This window comes from Bos mutus, chromosome 17 (genome assembly GCF_027580195.1).
Source record: "Bos mutus isolate GX-2022 chromosome 17, NWIPB_WYAK_1.1, whole genome shotgun sequence".
In the NCBI taxonomy this organism is placed as follows: Eukaryota; Metazoa; Chordata; class Mammalia; order Artiodactyla; family Bovidae; genus Bos; species Bos mutus.
The window spans coordinates 21289948-21305040 of NC_091633.1; the positions used below are offsets into that span (position 1 = coordinate 21289948).

Consider the following 15093-nt stretch of genomic DNA (forward strand, 5'->3'; position numbering starts at 1 on the left):
GAGAAGTACACTTGAATTAAGCCCTCCACCTGAGCCAGGCATAACACAGCAGGCGGCCTGGAGATGACGTAGGTGGAAGCACAGGCCAGCAGAGGAGGCTGCTCCCAGCCCCCTCTCAGAATCCAGGCCCTCTTCAGTCTCCCGCCAGCCTCCCAGGAGGAGAGAGAACCGCCATGTGCAGACACGGCCCTGGGCACCTTGCAGACATCTGCCGGTGATGCTCAGACCCACAACAGCCATATCACAGATGGGAAAACTGAGCCTGCCCCACGCAGCCCAATGTCACTCAGCAAGTTGGGAGGGACAGGAATTCAAAGGCATATCTGGGCATTCTTGCCCTGCCCCTCATCCCAGCATCCCTGCCTCAACTATTGTACAAGGCGCTGGGACCCTGGGTCCCCATCTGGCCCTTGAACCGGGCATTTGTCTCTCTGTGCCTTTATTCCCCTTATCCTTCACCATTTGTCTTTCAAAGACTCGGGGTGGAGGAGGGAATTCTCAGAAACTCTGTACAATGGCCTGACAGTAAGGGGTTAGGGGCTCAGGGCTGCAGGGGGACCCCCAGATTACAGTCCCAATGCTCACCTCCCACCTGCCAAAGAAAAGCCCTGGACATATGCCTGGGAGAGCAAGACCCCACCACCTGCCCTGGACACCCAGAAATCTTGCTTTTAAAGCCTTCCCAGTAACAAGCAGGGGCCCGCAGCTGGGCCGCCCCAGCGCCAGGCAGGGTGGTCAGGAAGCGGGGCCCCACTGCGGTCACCACACAGGATAAGGATGCCCCACCTCGTAGCTGTCCAGGGCCCCGCCCACGCACGGCCTCAGCCTCCTGCCCGGAGGAAGTGACCACTTGGTTCTGCCCAGCCACACCCTGCATCACTGGCAGTCCAGCAGGAAAAACAGAAAGTGTCTGAGATCAGGTGGTGACTCCAAAGGACTGCAAGAGGGCCGAGCTGGGGCAAAGGAAGGGTGGGATGGCAGGATGGCAGGGCCATGGGGACTCAAGGACTCACCCAGGGGGTGGGGTGGGGGGGGGAACCTCCCTGAGGGGGAAGGGGGAGGGTCCCCAAGGGGAAGGGGGAGGGGAGGGCCCCCGCCCCCCGCCAGGCAGCTCTAATGACGATGACAATTTTGCAATTGGACACATGTGCCATAATGCTGTTCCACAGATCATCACGTTTCATCCCCAGGAGAAACCAGGCAACAGATGCTCTCATTACCCCATTTTATGGATGAAAAACCAAGACTCAGAAGCGTTACATAACCCATCCTATTTGCTCACCTGCAAAATGTTCACCCTGGAGCAAGGGCAACTGTATACACAAAGAGCATAAACAAAACCCTCGCCCTAGGGACTTCCTTGGTGGTCCAGTGGCTACGACTTCACACTCCCAGTGCAGCGAGCCTGAGTTCGATCCCCAGTCAAGGAACTGGATCCCACATGCTGCAACTAAGACCCGACATAGCCAAATAAATAAATACTTAAAAAAACAAAATAAAGCTTGTCCTGCAAGCACTCAGTGGATGAGAACACTTATTTTTGCTGTTGTGATCATGACAAAGCTGATGATGATACATAATAAATGATCCCCAGGAGCATAGTCCTGGGCCCTGGGCACACAGTAGGTGACCAATAAACAGAAGCATCTTTTTCACAGGGGCTCAGAGTCCTTCCCTGGTGGCTCAGTGGTAAAGAATCTATCTGCCAATGTGAAAGATGCAGGTTCAATCCCTGGTCCGGGAAGACCCCCTGAAGGAGGACACGGCAACCCACTCCAGTATTCATGCCTGGAAAATCCCACGGACAGAGGAGCCTGGCGGGCTACAGTCCATGGGGTCACAAACAGTCAGACACCATTTAGCGACTAAGCATGCATACACACAGAGTCCTGAAGCTGAAGCCGACTCTGCCTCCTCACAGTGATTGAACCTGAGGCCTATTATTTAACCTCCCAGCCTCAATCTCCTCGTCTGCACAATGGGAGGATAAGGTGAGGTGCTCTTTCATTAGGTTGTTTGTGAGAATTCGACCACTCCATCCAGAATGTGCCTGTTGACCACAGCCAGCTCTCAAAAGCATCTTGGGGCCCAAATTCTCAAGAGGCCCTCAGGCTGGGTCAGTGGGCTCATATGCAAAAACATCTCGATCACGGAGGATGGAAAAGCCCTCCCATGCTATTTCCTTTCAGCGTCTCAGGAGGAGGGACCACGCCACCCGAGAAGAACACACACAGCATGTACAAGCCGGGGCCAGCACAGCCAGCTTCAACCCCGGCTGTGACTGCAGATCCTCACAGTCCCTCGCTGAGTAGCTAGGAGGTCCAGCAGGCGACGCCCAGGACTCTGAGGGCCCTCTGGCAAGCCCCTGAAGATGCGGTATATAGTAAGTGCCCAATAAGTGCCAACAGAGCAGAACCAAAGCTCATCCTCGGCGCCACAGGCAGCTACAGGTGAAGTCAGGAAAGGGGGCCCCCACTAGGAGCTGGACAGAGTCGGGTGCCACTCAGCAAAGCTGATCAAGGAGACTTCTCTGGTGGTCTAGTGGTCAGGATTCTAGGCTTCCAGTGCAGGGGGCTAAGGTTTGATCCCTGGTTGGGGAACTAAGATCTCACATGCCACATGATATGGCCAAAAATTTTTTTAAAAACCTGACCAAGGTCATATCTGCTCCCTCCCCAGCAGGCTACCACCCCCAACATTGGGGCAGCTCTCCCATGAGCAGAACCAACCCCCTGGACCTCCCCCCCCATCGCTGCCCCGCTCATATCAGAGATTCAGAGAATGACACGTGCTGGCCTTGTCATCTGGAAGCTCTGAGCATCACTCAGTGAATAGGTTCCAGGCCCTGAGGATTGAGGAGGGGAGGGTCTGCGAGCCACAGCCCCCAGGAAGTCACTTCAATCCTAAAGCAGGGGAGCCTGGTTGAGGCTGGGCCGACAGTGTATACAGCAGGAGCTCCACATCAACAAGCAAACCCCACAGCAGACCCAGAGGCAGGGATTGCAGCTCAGCCTGGCCCTGGACTCCACCTTCCCAGCTTTAAAGTGGGAGCTAAGAGATTTTCCCAGATGTCCCGAGGCCTGGCAAGGCCACAGATGTCAGTGGTATCTGCCCTGTCACCCCACTTCCCCACGGGGACAGTGAGCCCTGGCTGGACACCATCGGAGCCACACAAGCGCCAACTCCAGGGAGAAACAGAAACCCAGTGACAAAAGAAAACTCCAAAGGTGACCCCAGGCGAACATCCGTGCCCCTTACCGTGTGCGGCCGGGCGATCTGAACAGGGTAGGAGATGCCGTGGGGAGGGTAGCGGGGCTCGGCGGCCCGCCACGTCTGTGCCACAGGCTGCGTAGATCCCGACATGGTGGTGGGCGTCCAGAGAGGCTCTTGGGCCCCTGTAATCTCCCTCTCAATGGTCAACAACGATTACAAGCCAGTCTTCGTCATCTGCTTGCAGACCACCCTGTCCCAGGCACCTGTGAGAACAGAAAAGAAAGCAAGATCAGCCATGGGGCAGCTGCTCCTGGCAGACCTTGGAGGGGCCCCAAGTCCTTCCTGTGGCCCCTGTGAGGGAGCGAGGGCAGACAGGGGTCTTCCAGGACCCTCCTCCATGCCACTGGCACGCTCCCTGCCCACTGACAGCAGAGGGAGACACCAAGTGGTGTTTGAGGCCCCTCCAAACCACAGGCCAGGCCAGCAGCTGCTGCACACGCCACGTGGATGACAGTCGTGCCCTCCCCCACTGCTAAGGTGCTTTCTCAGCAGGCATGGGAACCCCAACTCTACAAGTGCTGCCCTACCTCACTTATGGCCCCCAAGCAATCTCAGCCCACCCAACTGCACCCCGTGGAACCCCAACTCTGCGGACACTGTCCTCACCACCCCTGTGGTCCCCAAGAACTCTCAGACCACCCAACCTCACCCCCATGGAACCTCAACTCTGCGGACACTGACCCCACCACCCCAACGGCCCCCTAACACCCTTGACCCACCCAATCTCACCCCAAGTCCTCTGCCACTTTGAGTCACCAGGGCAAAGTTCCCCAAAAGCACCCGGCAGCTCAGTCCCAGGAGGGGACAGGTCCACACGAGCTTGGGGGGACGGTGGTGAACAGGGTCAGCTCGGGAAGAACGCAGGTCACAGTGTGACCATGGGCAGAGCTGGGCCTGCCTGGGCCTCCTGGTGACCCTCGGGTGGGGGAGTGTGACACCGCGATGGGGGACAGGACAAATGTGAGGTTGGCCGGGATGTGAGCTGAGAGCGAGGGCACTGGGAACCCAAGGGCCACATTGGGGAAACAGCCGAGGACACGGCCCCAAGGGGGCCCCAGGCAGCTCCTGGGGGCCAGGGGAAGGATAGCCTCTGCAGGGGAGAAACCACGCCTGTGTCCGCAACGGAAGGAATCTCAAGAAACAGTCCACTGGCTTTCCAGATGGAAAAACTAAGACTCAGAAAGAAGAAAGGACTCCAGGCAAGAGAGCAAGAGAGCCTGTGGCCAGAAGAGGCCTTTGCCCAGGAATCTCTGGGGGGCCCCCCCTCTCCCCAGGCCCCTTCTCTCCCTTCTTTGCTGGCCACTGCTGCAGGCAGCCTCCCCAGGATTGTAACTGGTTCCTCCACGCAAGCCAGGATTGAGAGCCTGGCAGGTCCTGGGCCCCCTCCACACTGGGCCACTCTGAAAGGGGGTGTCCACTCAGAAACACCAGCACCACACACAGGAGGAAGAGGGTGGTTAACAGAACAGAAGGAAAGACCTGGGAGGTTGGGGGCAGCTCTGGTGATGTGGAATCTTCTGCTTGTCCCTGTAGCTAAGAGGACAGTGCCTTCTGAAAGGGGAAGGGAGGAAGACCATGGGTTGTTACATTTGTATTGTTTAAGAGCCAAATAAATCATACCCAACATCAAAAATAAAAGAAAAAGAGAAAAAGGGTGTCCATCAGGCCCCCACCAAGTGCAATGCCCCACTCACAGCCCCTCCTCAAAAGCTGAGGAAAATCCAAGATGGTGCAAGCTCTCAACACCTGGATGTCCCCAGGTAGGGCTGGGGTTGCACCTCACATGTACCCCCTCAGCTCCCTGAAATTTCATCACAATGTCCCTCATCACCCTGCCCTCCACTGACGACCATCCTTCTCCAAGGGCATGGACACCCCAAAACCCTCCACTGGTGCTCTGCCCACTGAAGATCTGATGTGGAGGGATGTTAAGAGGGAAGAAGGAGATCATGGTGGTCAGAAGAGGAACAAACCCCTCTCCCCTCCATCTGGGGGCCCTGACTGCTTCCTGCTCTCCACCCCCATCACCTGCTACAGTAGACTTGACTTTCCTTTCAGGAACCATCTTCCCTCTCCAGACTCCAGGAGTGATCACATGATCCAGGCCTGGCCAATCAGATTCCTGCTTCCCCTGGACCAATGATTGGCTCAGGGATTGGCATGTGACCCAATATGAGCCAATGAGAGTCGTTGGGTCTTGAGACTTTGAGAAGGAACCAGAAAGAGGCACTCTCCACTGGGGCTGTAAGCTAGGAGGATGAAACCTTGGGGGTCTTGTGGGGCCACTGCATGGCAGAAACCTATCCAAGAACATACCCCTAGACAGGCAAAAGTGAAGGGTGGCGAGAGAACAGTCGGGTCCTGATGACAGCCATGCCTGAAGGCAGCTCAAAGCTTGCTTCTTCATTCAGGGAAGTCAAGGCTCTCCTTCTATGCATTTTGCTTTGGCCAGCCCAACCTGGGTTTCTGCCACTTGCCATCAAAAGTTCTGACTCCTCCAGAGCACGAAGGAGTCTTGGAGCAGGCAACCTTTCCATCGGGTGCTGTCCAGCCTTCTACCACTGCAAAGCCAAAGAATTCAGAGCCAAAACTGCCACCCTACAACCACTGTAGGAGAAAAGCCCATATGGACTTCTCCCAGCCATCGAGACAGGATAAACCGTGTAACTCTTAAGAACGTGGGAACAAGTCTCACCCAGCAAACGGGAGCTACTACGACTACAACCACTAGCACTGTCACTGCAGTAGCCGCAGCCCGGTGACAGAGATGTGGAAGGAAGACCAGGCACACCAAGAGCAATTTGGCATCTGTCCTGGAGCCCAGAGACAAGAGACTGGCCTCCGGAGAGGGGTCAGTTGTGGCCACCAGTGCTGGACCCAGTTCCAGAATTCCTTTTGTCCCAGCTTGTCACAAAGCCCAGCAGACCCTGGTGGTCCGATGCAGCAAAGCCAATTCTATCCCAGCTTCTCTCTGGGTTTTAAACCCAGAGAGGCCAGCACGAGGACGAGGCCAGCAGCTGGGCAGGTAGAAGTCAGTTCTGCTTGCCTTTCCTCCCAGAGCACCACGGGCAACTTCCAAATTGCTCTGTGGCTTTGCATTGCACAAGGTGGTGAGAAGTCTGATGTCCCCACAGCTTTTCTACCCTTCTTTGTCTAATGAAATGCCGACTAGGGATGGCAGCCCTGGACAGGTGCTCACATTGTGGACTGCACAAGGGCTCCAGAAGCCAGGGGAGTGACACCTTTTCAAACCAGCCCTGGAGAATCCCTGGCCACCTCCCCCCACCCTCCTCAAGCCCAGCCTGGCTGGCTTCCCACTCCATCAACACAGAGCATCCACCACCAAGGGGCTGCCACCCCTGCCACCCACCTGCCAAAGGCACTCCACCAGCTCCCTGGTCCAGCATCCTCAGATGCAGGTTGTCCCCAAAGCCAGGGGCCCCTTGGGGCCTCATGCTGCTTACACTCACCACGAGCTTATTTCAATAAGCTCAATTTCTATCCCTCCCAACCTCAGCCACATTTTTTTGCCAACTTGAAAAAAAAAATTTTTTTTTAGGAGAATAAGTCTGGCAGCTCCTCAAAATGTTAAACATAGAATTACCGTATGACCCAGCAATTCCACTCCTAGGCATAGACCCAAAAGAATGGAAAACAGAGATTCAAACAAATCAGTGTACACGCACATATTCACAACACCACTATTCACTATAGTCAAAGGTGGAAACCACCCAAGGGTCCGTCAATGGACAAGTGGATAAATCAACGGAACACAGTCTACCCCTATGATGGAGTATGATTCAGCTCTAAGAAGGAACAAAACACGGACACCCACCACAACGTGGATGGACCTTGCAAACAGGATGCTGAGTGAAAGAAGCCAGACACAAAAGGACAAACACTGGATGATTCCATTGATGTGAGATGTCCAGAACAGTAAATCCACAGAGACAGAAAACAGGTTGGTGGTTGCCAGGGGCAAGGGGTGGGATGGAGGTGGGGAGGGTGCTGATAGATGTAAGGGTTACCAGGCAAGTTTTGAAACTAGATAAAGGTGGTGTTTGCATAACATCGGGGGATTAAGTTTTTACTTCATCAGCAATGTTGGGAGGTGCAGAACAAGAAAAAGTATACATTGCTTCACCAAAGACAAGGGTGCAGGGAGGACTTTCCTGGTGGTTTAGTGGCCAGGACTCCACGATCCCAATGCAGGGGGCCCAGGTTCGATCCCTGGTCAGGAAACTAGATCCCACATGCTGCAACTAAGAGTTTGCATGCCACAACTAAAGATCCCACGTGCTGCAACAAAGTTCGAAGATCTCACATGCTGCAGCTAAGACCCGGCGCAGCCAAATAAATTAACATAAAGACAAGGCGAGGAGAGGATGAGCGAGACCCATGGGGCAATGTAGGGGGTCCCCTGAATCTGGCCTTGGCTGAACGAGGTTCTGAGAACAGGATCCAGGTTAGAGCAGGAAAGCGATGCAGTGGCCCCAACATCACTGCAGTCCGGGGCTTTGGGGTCAGGAGGGGATGGTGGCATCCATTGTTCTCCAGACACTTTGAGGTCCCCACTCAGAGCTCAGCCCCAAGCTACTGAATGAGGCAGGGTCCAGGCCACAGATGGTCTTGGCGCTCCGGCAGGGTGCGGCAGAGAGCAGACAAGCAGTAAATAGTGACCTCTGAGTGCAGGCTGGGGGCTCTGCAAGCCTTGAGGAGGGCAAGAGGGAGCCAGGGAGAACCTCCTGGAGTGTGAACAAGACACAGCCGGGGGAGGGGTAAGTAGATGGGGCTCTAGGCAGAGGCCACCACCTAAGCAAGAGCCCAGAGACCAGAACAGGCACTGTGTGCTTGAGAAATTCCTCGAGTCATTCAAGGCCCATGGGCCACGGAAAGGGTGGATTTTTTTTGAAAGGCAGTGGGGAGCTACAGAAGGTGGTTGACGAAGAGAGGAAAGGGCCGGAGTGTTTGATAAGCAGGCGCCGTGAAGAGCAAGCGTGGAACCAGGAGGCCAGGGTACGGGGGTGGGGGGGTTATCACAAGATACGTGAGATGATGCTGTGGGATTGGGGCAGCAGGGACCAAGAAGCAGAAGCAGACTGTGTGGAAGGTGGGAAGGAGACTGCCGGCCTCAGAAACACCTTGCTCTGGGGGTGAAGAAGGCCATGCGTTCCCCCAGGGATGGGGGCTGTGGTTCCCCTCCTCTGGCAAGACGCCTCGGGGCTCTGATCCTCTATTTCCTCAATGGCAGACGGGAAGCATGCGTGTTCCTGCTCCACGGACCCAGGAGGACAGCATGCTTGTGAAGTGATGCCTGGTGAACAGAAGGTGCTCAATAAGGCAAACTCACCCAGGTCAGCGTTCCAGGGAGAAGAGGGGGTGCTCTGGTGAGGTTAAGGGCTTGCTTCACCAGGCGGCGTAGGACACTCCTGAGCCCCATGGGACGGGGAGACCGCAAGCCCCGCTGGGCCTCGCACATCCAAACCACAAAACACGGCGGGGGCAACTGCCCTGCTGCCCTGCGGAATCAGCCTGAGGAAGGCTGCAAACTGGGGCTCCCATGCACATGGCAGGGACCCCCAGCACGCCTGCCCCAGAGGAGACACCTGGCCAGAGCCAGGAAGCTGCCCTGGAGAGCCCTATAGGCTGTGGCTCTGATTTGGCAGCAACCCCACAACGCTGCCAACCCCACGTTCCGCATCCACAGAGAGAACTCACCACTGCCTTGGATTCTGTGTCTGCCTCTGCGGCCTCCCGTGAGCCTAGCACAGCACCGGGCACACAGCAGCTGCTCAATGAATGAACTTCTGGGAGATGAACACCAGTAACACGAGGTGAGGACAGAGCCCACCACACCCGCATCCTCAGTCCCCAGCCCTGCTGGGGAGAGGTCTCTTTCTTTGGGTGGGGGAGAGTAAGTTTCCATCCTGCCCTGACATCCCTCTTAGGCCCCAGGCAAGACAGCCAGGGAGGCCATACCAAGCACACTCCGTGGACTTTTCGTATCCCAAGCAGCCTGGCTCATAGGAGGGTGGATCACGGCTGCCGGGGCTGGGATGTCTCTGAGAGCTCAGGGAAGTGGGGGGATTGCTTGTTAAGAGCCCAGAACTGAAGCTGAAATGTGCCTGGGACCCTTCAGACCTGAGCCTTGGAAGATGAAAGGGGAGCTGTCTGCACAGCACGTGCCTGACATTTTCTTGGAGCTAATGGGCACCCACGCTGGAAATTGCAGCGGGTGGAGGAGCCTCAGAATTTAAAATCAGCTGCCAGGCAGGAGCGAGGAGGCCCCCAGCACAAGCACACGAGCACTCGTCAGAACCCTCCACTGAGCTCAGAGCAGCCACCAGTCTCACAGAAGGGACATGGTCTATGACACCCCCATCCCCACCCAGACTGTCTCGGGTCAGAGACACACAGATGATCTGGGAGCCTGTAGGCAGAGGCCTCGTTGGTCTCTTCAGTGTCTGACACACAGTTGTTCAGTCACGAAGTCCTGTCCAACTCTTTGTGACCCATGGACTGTAGCCTGCCAGGCTCCTCTGTCCATGGGGATTCTACAGGCAAGAATACTGGAGTGGGTTGCCCTGCCCTCCTCCAGGGGATCTTCCCAACCCAGGAATCGAACCTGAGTCTCCTGCATTGGCAGGCAGATTTTTTATTGCTGAGCCACCAGGGAAGCTCATCTGACACACAGTAGCTCCTCCATAAACATTTAAGTGACAGCTGAATCCCCCACAAGGCGCATGGTGCACACAGTAGGTGTATTGTTTTCCTGGAGCCACTGTAACAAATTGCCACAAACTGAAGGGCTAAAGACAGGGGAAATGGATCTTCTCACTGATCTGGAGGCCAGAAGTCCAAAATCAGGGTGTCAACAAGGCCACACTCCCTCCAGAGGCTCCAGGGGAGGACCTTTTCCTGGCTCTTCCAGCTCCTGGTGGCTCCAGGTTTCCTTAGCTTGTGGCCCCACCGCTCCAATCTCTGCCCACCTTCACATGGCCTTTTTTTCTTTGTGTCTGTCTTCATTTTGGCCTCCTCTTCTTTTTGGCCATACCATGCAGTATGTGGGATCTTAGTTCCCCGACAAGGGATTGAACCTGTGCGCCTAACATTGGGAGTGCAGAGTCTTAACCAGGACCTGGCCTCCTCTTCTTATAAGGATTCCACTTATATTGGACTTAAGGCCTAGCCTCTCCAGTGTGACCTCAACTTAACTAATTACATCTACAAAGATCCTCTCTTCCAATAAAGTCACACTCATAGGTTCCAGGTGGACATGAACTTGAGGAGGACACCACTTAACCCAATACAAAGCACTCTAAATCACTTCAGTCAAGTCTGACTCTGTGCAATCCTATTGACTGTAGCCCCCAGACTCCTCTGTCCATGGGGATTCTCCAGGCAAGAATATTGGACTGGGTTGCCATGCCCTCCTCCAGGGGATCTTCCCGACCCAGGAATTGAACCCACATCTCTTATGTCTCCTGCATTGGCAGATGGGTTCTTTACCACTAGCGCCACCTGGAAAGCCCCAACCCAAAACAGCAAGGTGCTCAATATGTGCTTTGTTCACTGCTATATCTCCGAGCCTGGCACAAAGAGGCATTCAGTGGCCCAAGGAGAATGGAGACCTGGAAGCCAGCACTGGGGCGCGGGTGGAGAGATGGGACAGGACTTGAAGATAAAAACAGTTCTGGAATGTGAGGTGAAGATGCTGCATAAACACCAGCTAGAATGAAGCTGACTGTTCACACTTTGTGTTTCTAGCTTTTGACATACAAGTAAAAATTTGGGAATAGGCCATCTATTTGAAGGTTGCCTTCAGCAGGGGCTTATGGTGCAGAATGAATGCCCAGGAACCCGACTCTGAATCAAGTAATGAGATAAAGGTGGGAAGTTGTGTGGCCTCATCTGGCCTGGCCCATAGGAGTCAGAACAGCCCATGTGGATGGGGGCACAGGCAGAGATCCTGCCCGGTGCCCTGGCCACCCCCTACTGTCAACCATGATTTATAGGCACCTCTTGTTGGGCTTCCCTGGTAGCTCAGATAGTAAAGAATCTGCCTGCAATGCAGGAGACCCGGGTTCAATCTGTGGGTTGGGAAGATCTCCTGGAGACGGGCATGGCTACCCACTCCAGTATTCTTGCCTGGAAAATTCCATGGATAGAGGAGCCTGGTGGGCTACAGTCCATGGGGTCACAAAGAGGTGGACACGACTGAGTGATTAACACTTTCACTTTCACTTGTGGGACAGGTACCAGCACACAGCAGCAAGTGACAGACTCAAACTCCCCGCCCACCGTCTCAGAACTGGTGTTCCAGGAGGTGACACGAGAATGACTATAGGATGGCGGACAGTGTTTGCGCTATGGAGAAAAGCAGAAGTGTGGAGTAGGTAGGCAGGGGATAGGGGCTGGGGTGCAGTTTTAAAGTGGGTGCTCAGGGACAGGCTCACCAAAAGGTGTCCTCAGGCAAACACGTGGAGGAGGAGAGAGAGGAAACCGTGTAGATGTCTTGGATGGGCGTTCCAGGCAGAGGGAATGGCGAGTGCAAAGGCCCTGAGGTAGGAACAGCAGGGAGACCCAGATGGTGAGAGTGGAGGTCACACGGGGCTTTCACTCCAAGTGAGAAGAGAAGGATGACGCCCTGTGGGCTGGGGCGATGTGAAGGGTCTCCTACGCTAGGCCTGCCCCCGCATCTCTGTGCTCAAGGAAACTTCAGCTGTGCCCCCTGTCTACAGCCATGGGCGCAGGCCTCTGTGCACTGGATGCAGGTAAAAGGGCTGGCCCACCCATAATCCTAACACTATTAAAGCCACTGTCCAGGGACTTCCCTAGTGGTCTGGAGGTTAAAACTCTGTGCTGCCAATGCAGGGGACAGAGGTTCAATCCCCAGATGGAGAACTAAGATCCCACCTGCCAAGCAGTGCAGGAAAAAAAAAAAAAACACCATCCAGGATCCTACAGAAATGGGCCCCTGCCCACCTTGGCAACTCCAGCAAGAAGACCAACCTCCCTGTTCCTCACCTGGCAAAGAGGTCACTGGGCTCCCTAAGGAGGAGCCAGGACCCCAACCACAGCCTGTCCTTGGCCCTGCCCAAGGGGCGGTGGTCCAGAGTGGCCAAAGGTCACCATTCTCAGAGTCAGCTCAATGTGCCGCCCATAGGGGTGCCACCTGCCACCCCCCACCAAGCTGGTACCAGGTTAGACAAACCCAAGCCAACGGGAATCTCCACACATTCTGGCCAATCAGGAAATTATTTGGGTATCTACAATGTACAAGCAGTATTCCAAACACTGGAGCTACAGCAGTGAACCAGTCAGACAAACTGCCTGCCAGTCAGAGCTGACATCCAGTGACTGGCCGGTCCCAACAGGGAAAGCTCCCAGCCAGGTACTCAAAGGAGATGGATGGATGGAAGAGGAAGGAGAAATGAGTGGATGGATGGAGGGATGGATAGATGGGATAGAGTGGGGGACGGATGGATGAAGGTGATGAATGAGGTGAGTGACGGATGCATGGAGGGTAAGATGGATGAGGGAGGGAGGGGAGAGGGAAGAAGGAAGGATGGGTGGGTGAGGGGTGGATGGATAGGTGGATGGATGGATGGATGGATGAAGGGATGGATGGGGAAGGAAGGATGGATGGATGGATGGATGGATAGATGGAGAGGGGATGAATGGATGATGAAGGTGATGAATGAGATGAGTGAGGAATGGATGGAGGGTTGAGTAGACAAGGGAGGAAGGATGGATGGATGGATGGATGGATAGGTGGGTGGATGAAGGGATGGATGGACGAAGCATGGAAGGATGGGTGGATGGATGGATAGATGGATGGATGAAGGGATGGATGGATGAAGCGTGGAAGGATGGATGGATGGATGAAGCAAGGGAAGGATGTATGGATGGATAGATGATGGATGAAGGGATGGATGGATGAAGTGGGGGATGGATGGATGGATGGATGAAACAAGGGAAGGATGGATGGATGGATAGATGGATGGATGAAGGGATGGATGGATGAAGGGGGGAAGGATGGATGGATGGATGGATGGATAGATGGAGAGGGGATGAATGGATGATGAAGGTGATGAATGAGATGAGTGAGGAATGGATGGAGGGTTGAGTAGACAAGGGAGGAAGGATGGATGGATGGATGGATGGGTGGATGGATGAAGGGATGGATGGATGAAGCGTGGAAGGATGGATGGATGGATGAAGGGATGGATGGATGAAGCAAGGGAAGGATGGATGGATGGATAGATGGATGGATGAAGGGATGGATGGATGAAGTGTGGAAGGATGGATGGATGGATGGATGAAGGGATGGATGGATGAAGCGGAGGATGGATGGGTGGATGGATGAAGCGAGGGAAGGATGGATGGATGGATAGATGGATAGATGAAGGGATGGATGGATGAAAGGATGGATGGATGAATCGAGGGAAGGATGGATGGATGGATGGATGGATTGGTGGATGGATGGATGGATACATGGATGGATGAAGTGGGGGAAGGATGGATGGATGGATAGATGGATGGATGAAGGGATTGATGGATGAAGCGGGGGAAGGATGGATGGATGGATGGATGGATGGATGAAGGGATGAAGGGATGGATGGATGAAACGAGGGAAGGATGGATGGATGGATGGATGGATGGATAGGTAGATGGATGGATGGATAGATGGATGGATAAGGGAGGGGAGGATGGATGAATGGATGGATGGATGAAGGTGGGGATAGATGGATGGATGGATGGATGAAGGGATGGATAGATGGATAAGGGGGAAAGGAAGGATGGATGGATAGATGGAGAGGGGTGATGGATGGATGAAGGTGATGAGTGAGATGAGTGAGGAATGGATGGGTGGATAAGGGAGGAAGGATGATGGAGGGATGGATGAAGGGGGGGATGGATGGACGGATGGATGGATGGACTAATCAACCAATGGATATCAATTCAAGTGTTCCACTTTTCAGAGGTTACTTTTTTAACCAACTCCCAGAGCCAAGCATGTTTTTATTCCACTAATATCCCCCCATCAGGCTTCCTGCCAGCCGCCATGGGGGACACAGATGAGCACCATCATCCCCATGAGCACCCTCCCAAGTCCACACAAGTGCTCCCCAAGCCCCAGGATGCTGGGCACAGAAACCCAGGGGGAAAGCTGCCTCTGATTCCAATCTCCAGAATCCCAGTGGGATGGACTCAAGGCCCACCCTCCCCTGGGCACCACTCTCCTCAACCCACAGCCAGCACCCCTTCCTCCTGGAGAAGAGGAGAAAAGGAAAGCCCGTTGACTGCAGCCTCAGAAACATTTTCCTTGTGGCCAATGGGATTCACAGCCCTGGGTATCACGACACATCACGCCACACTCAGGCACCAAGCAATAGCCAGAAAAACAGCTTCCAGTGGGTCCAGAATGTGGCATATACCCCCAGATATGTTTTCATTGGACAGATTTCCAGGGACCTGCTCCCCTTCTCCCCATCCAGCTGAGCCAGGCCCCAGGGACCAGCTCAACACGAAGCATTATCAAGAGAGTTCACAGAAACACCCTTAATTTCTGGCTTCTCTGAAAACTAGGGACTCACACACATTGCAGGCAGGGATGTAAAATGGTGCAGTCTCTGCGAAAAACAGTCTGGCAGCACCTCACAAAGATAAACACAGAGATACCGTGTGACCCAGCAAGTCTACTCCCAGGCATACAGCCCAAAAAATGAAAGCAGGTGATGAAATAAAACAAACACGAATGTTCAGAGCAGCGCTATTCACAACAGCCAAGAAACAGAAACAACCCAAACATTCTTC

The 15093-nt window shown here is 54.4% G+C and overlaps 1 protein-coding gene across 13 annotated transcripts in view; it reads right to left on the bottom strand.

Annotated features, from left to right (window-relative positions):
- Positions 1 to 15093, bottom strand: part of NCOR2 (nuclear receptor corepressor 2) — a 236523-nt gene that overhangs the window by 155443 nt on the left and 65987 nt on the right. For all 13 annotated transcript variants that reach the window (XM_070386321.1, XM_070386316.1, XM_070386325.1 and 10 more), the window contains one exon: positions 3259 to 3476. In XM_070386321.1, coding sequence (XP_070242422.1) covers positions 3259 to 3363 — 105 coding nt within the window. In that variant the 5' untranslated portion in view covers positions 3364 to 3476. The remainder of the gene's footprint in view (positions 1 to 3258; positions 3477 to 15093) is intronic.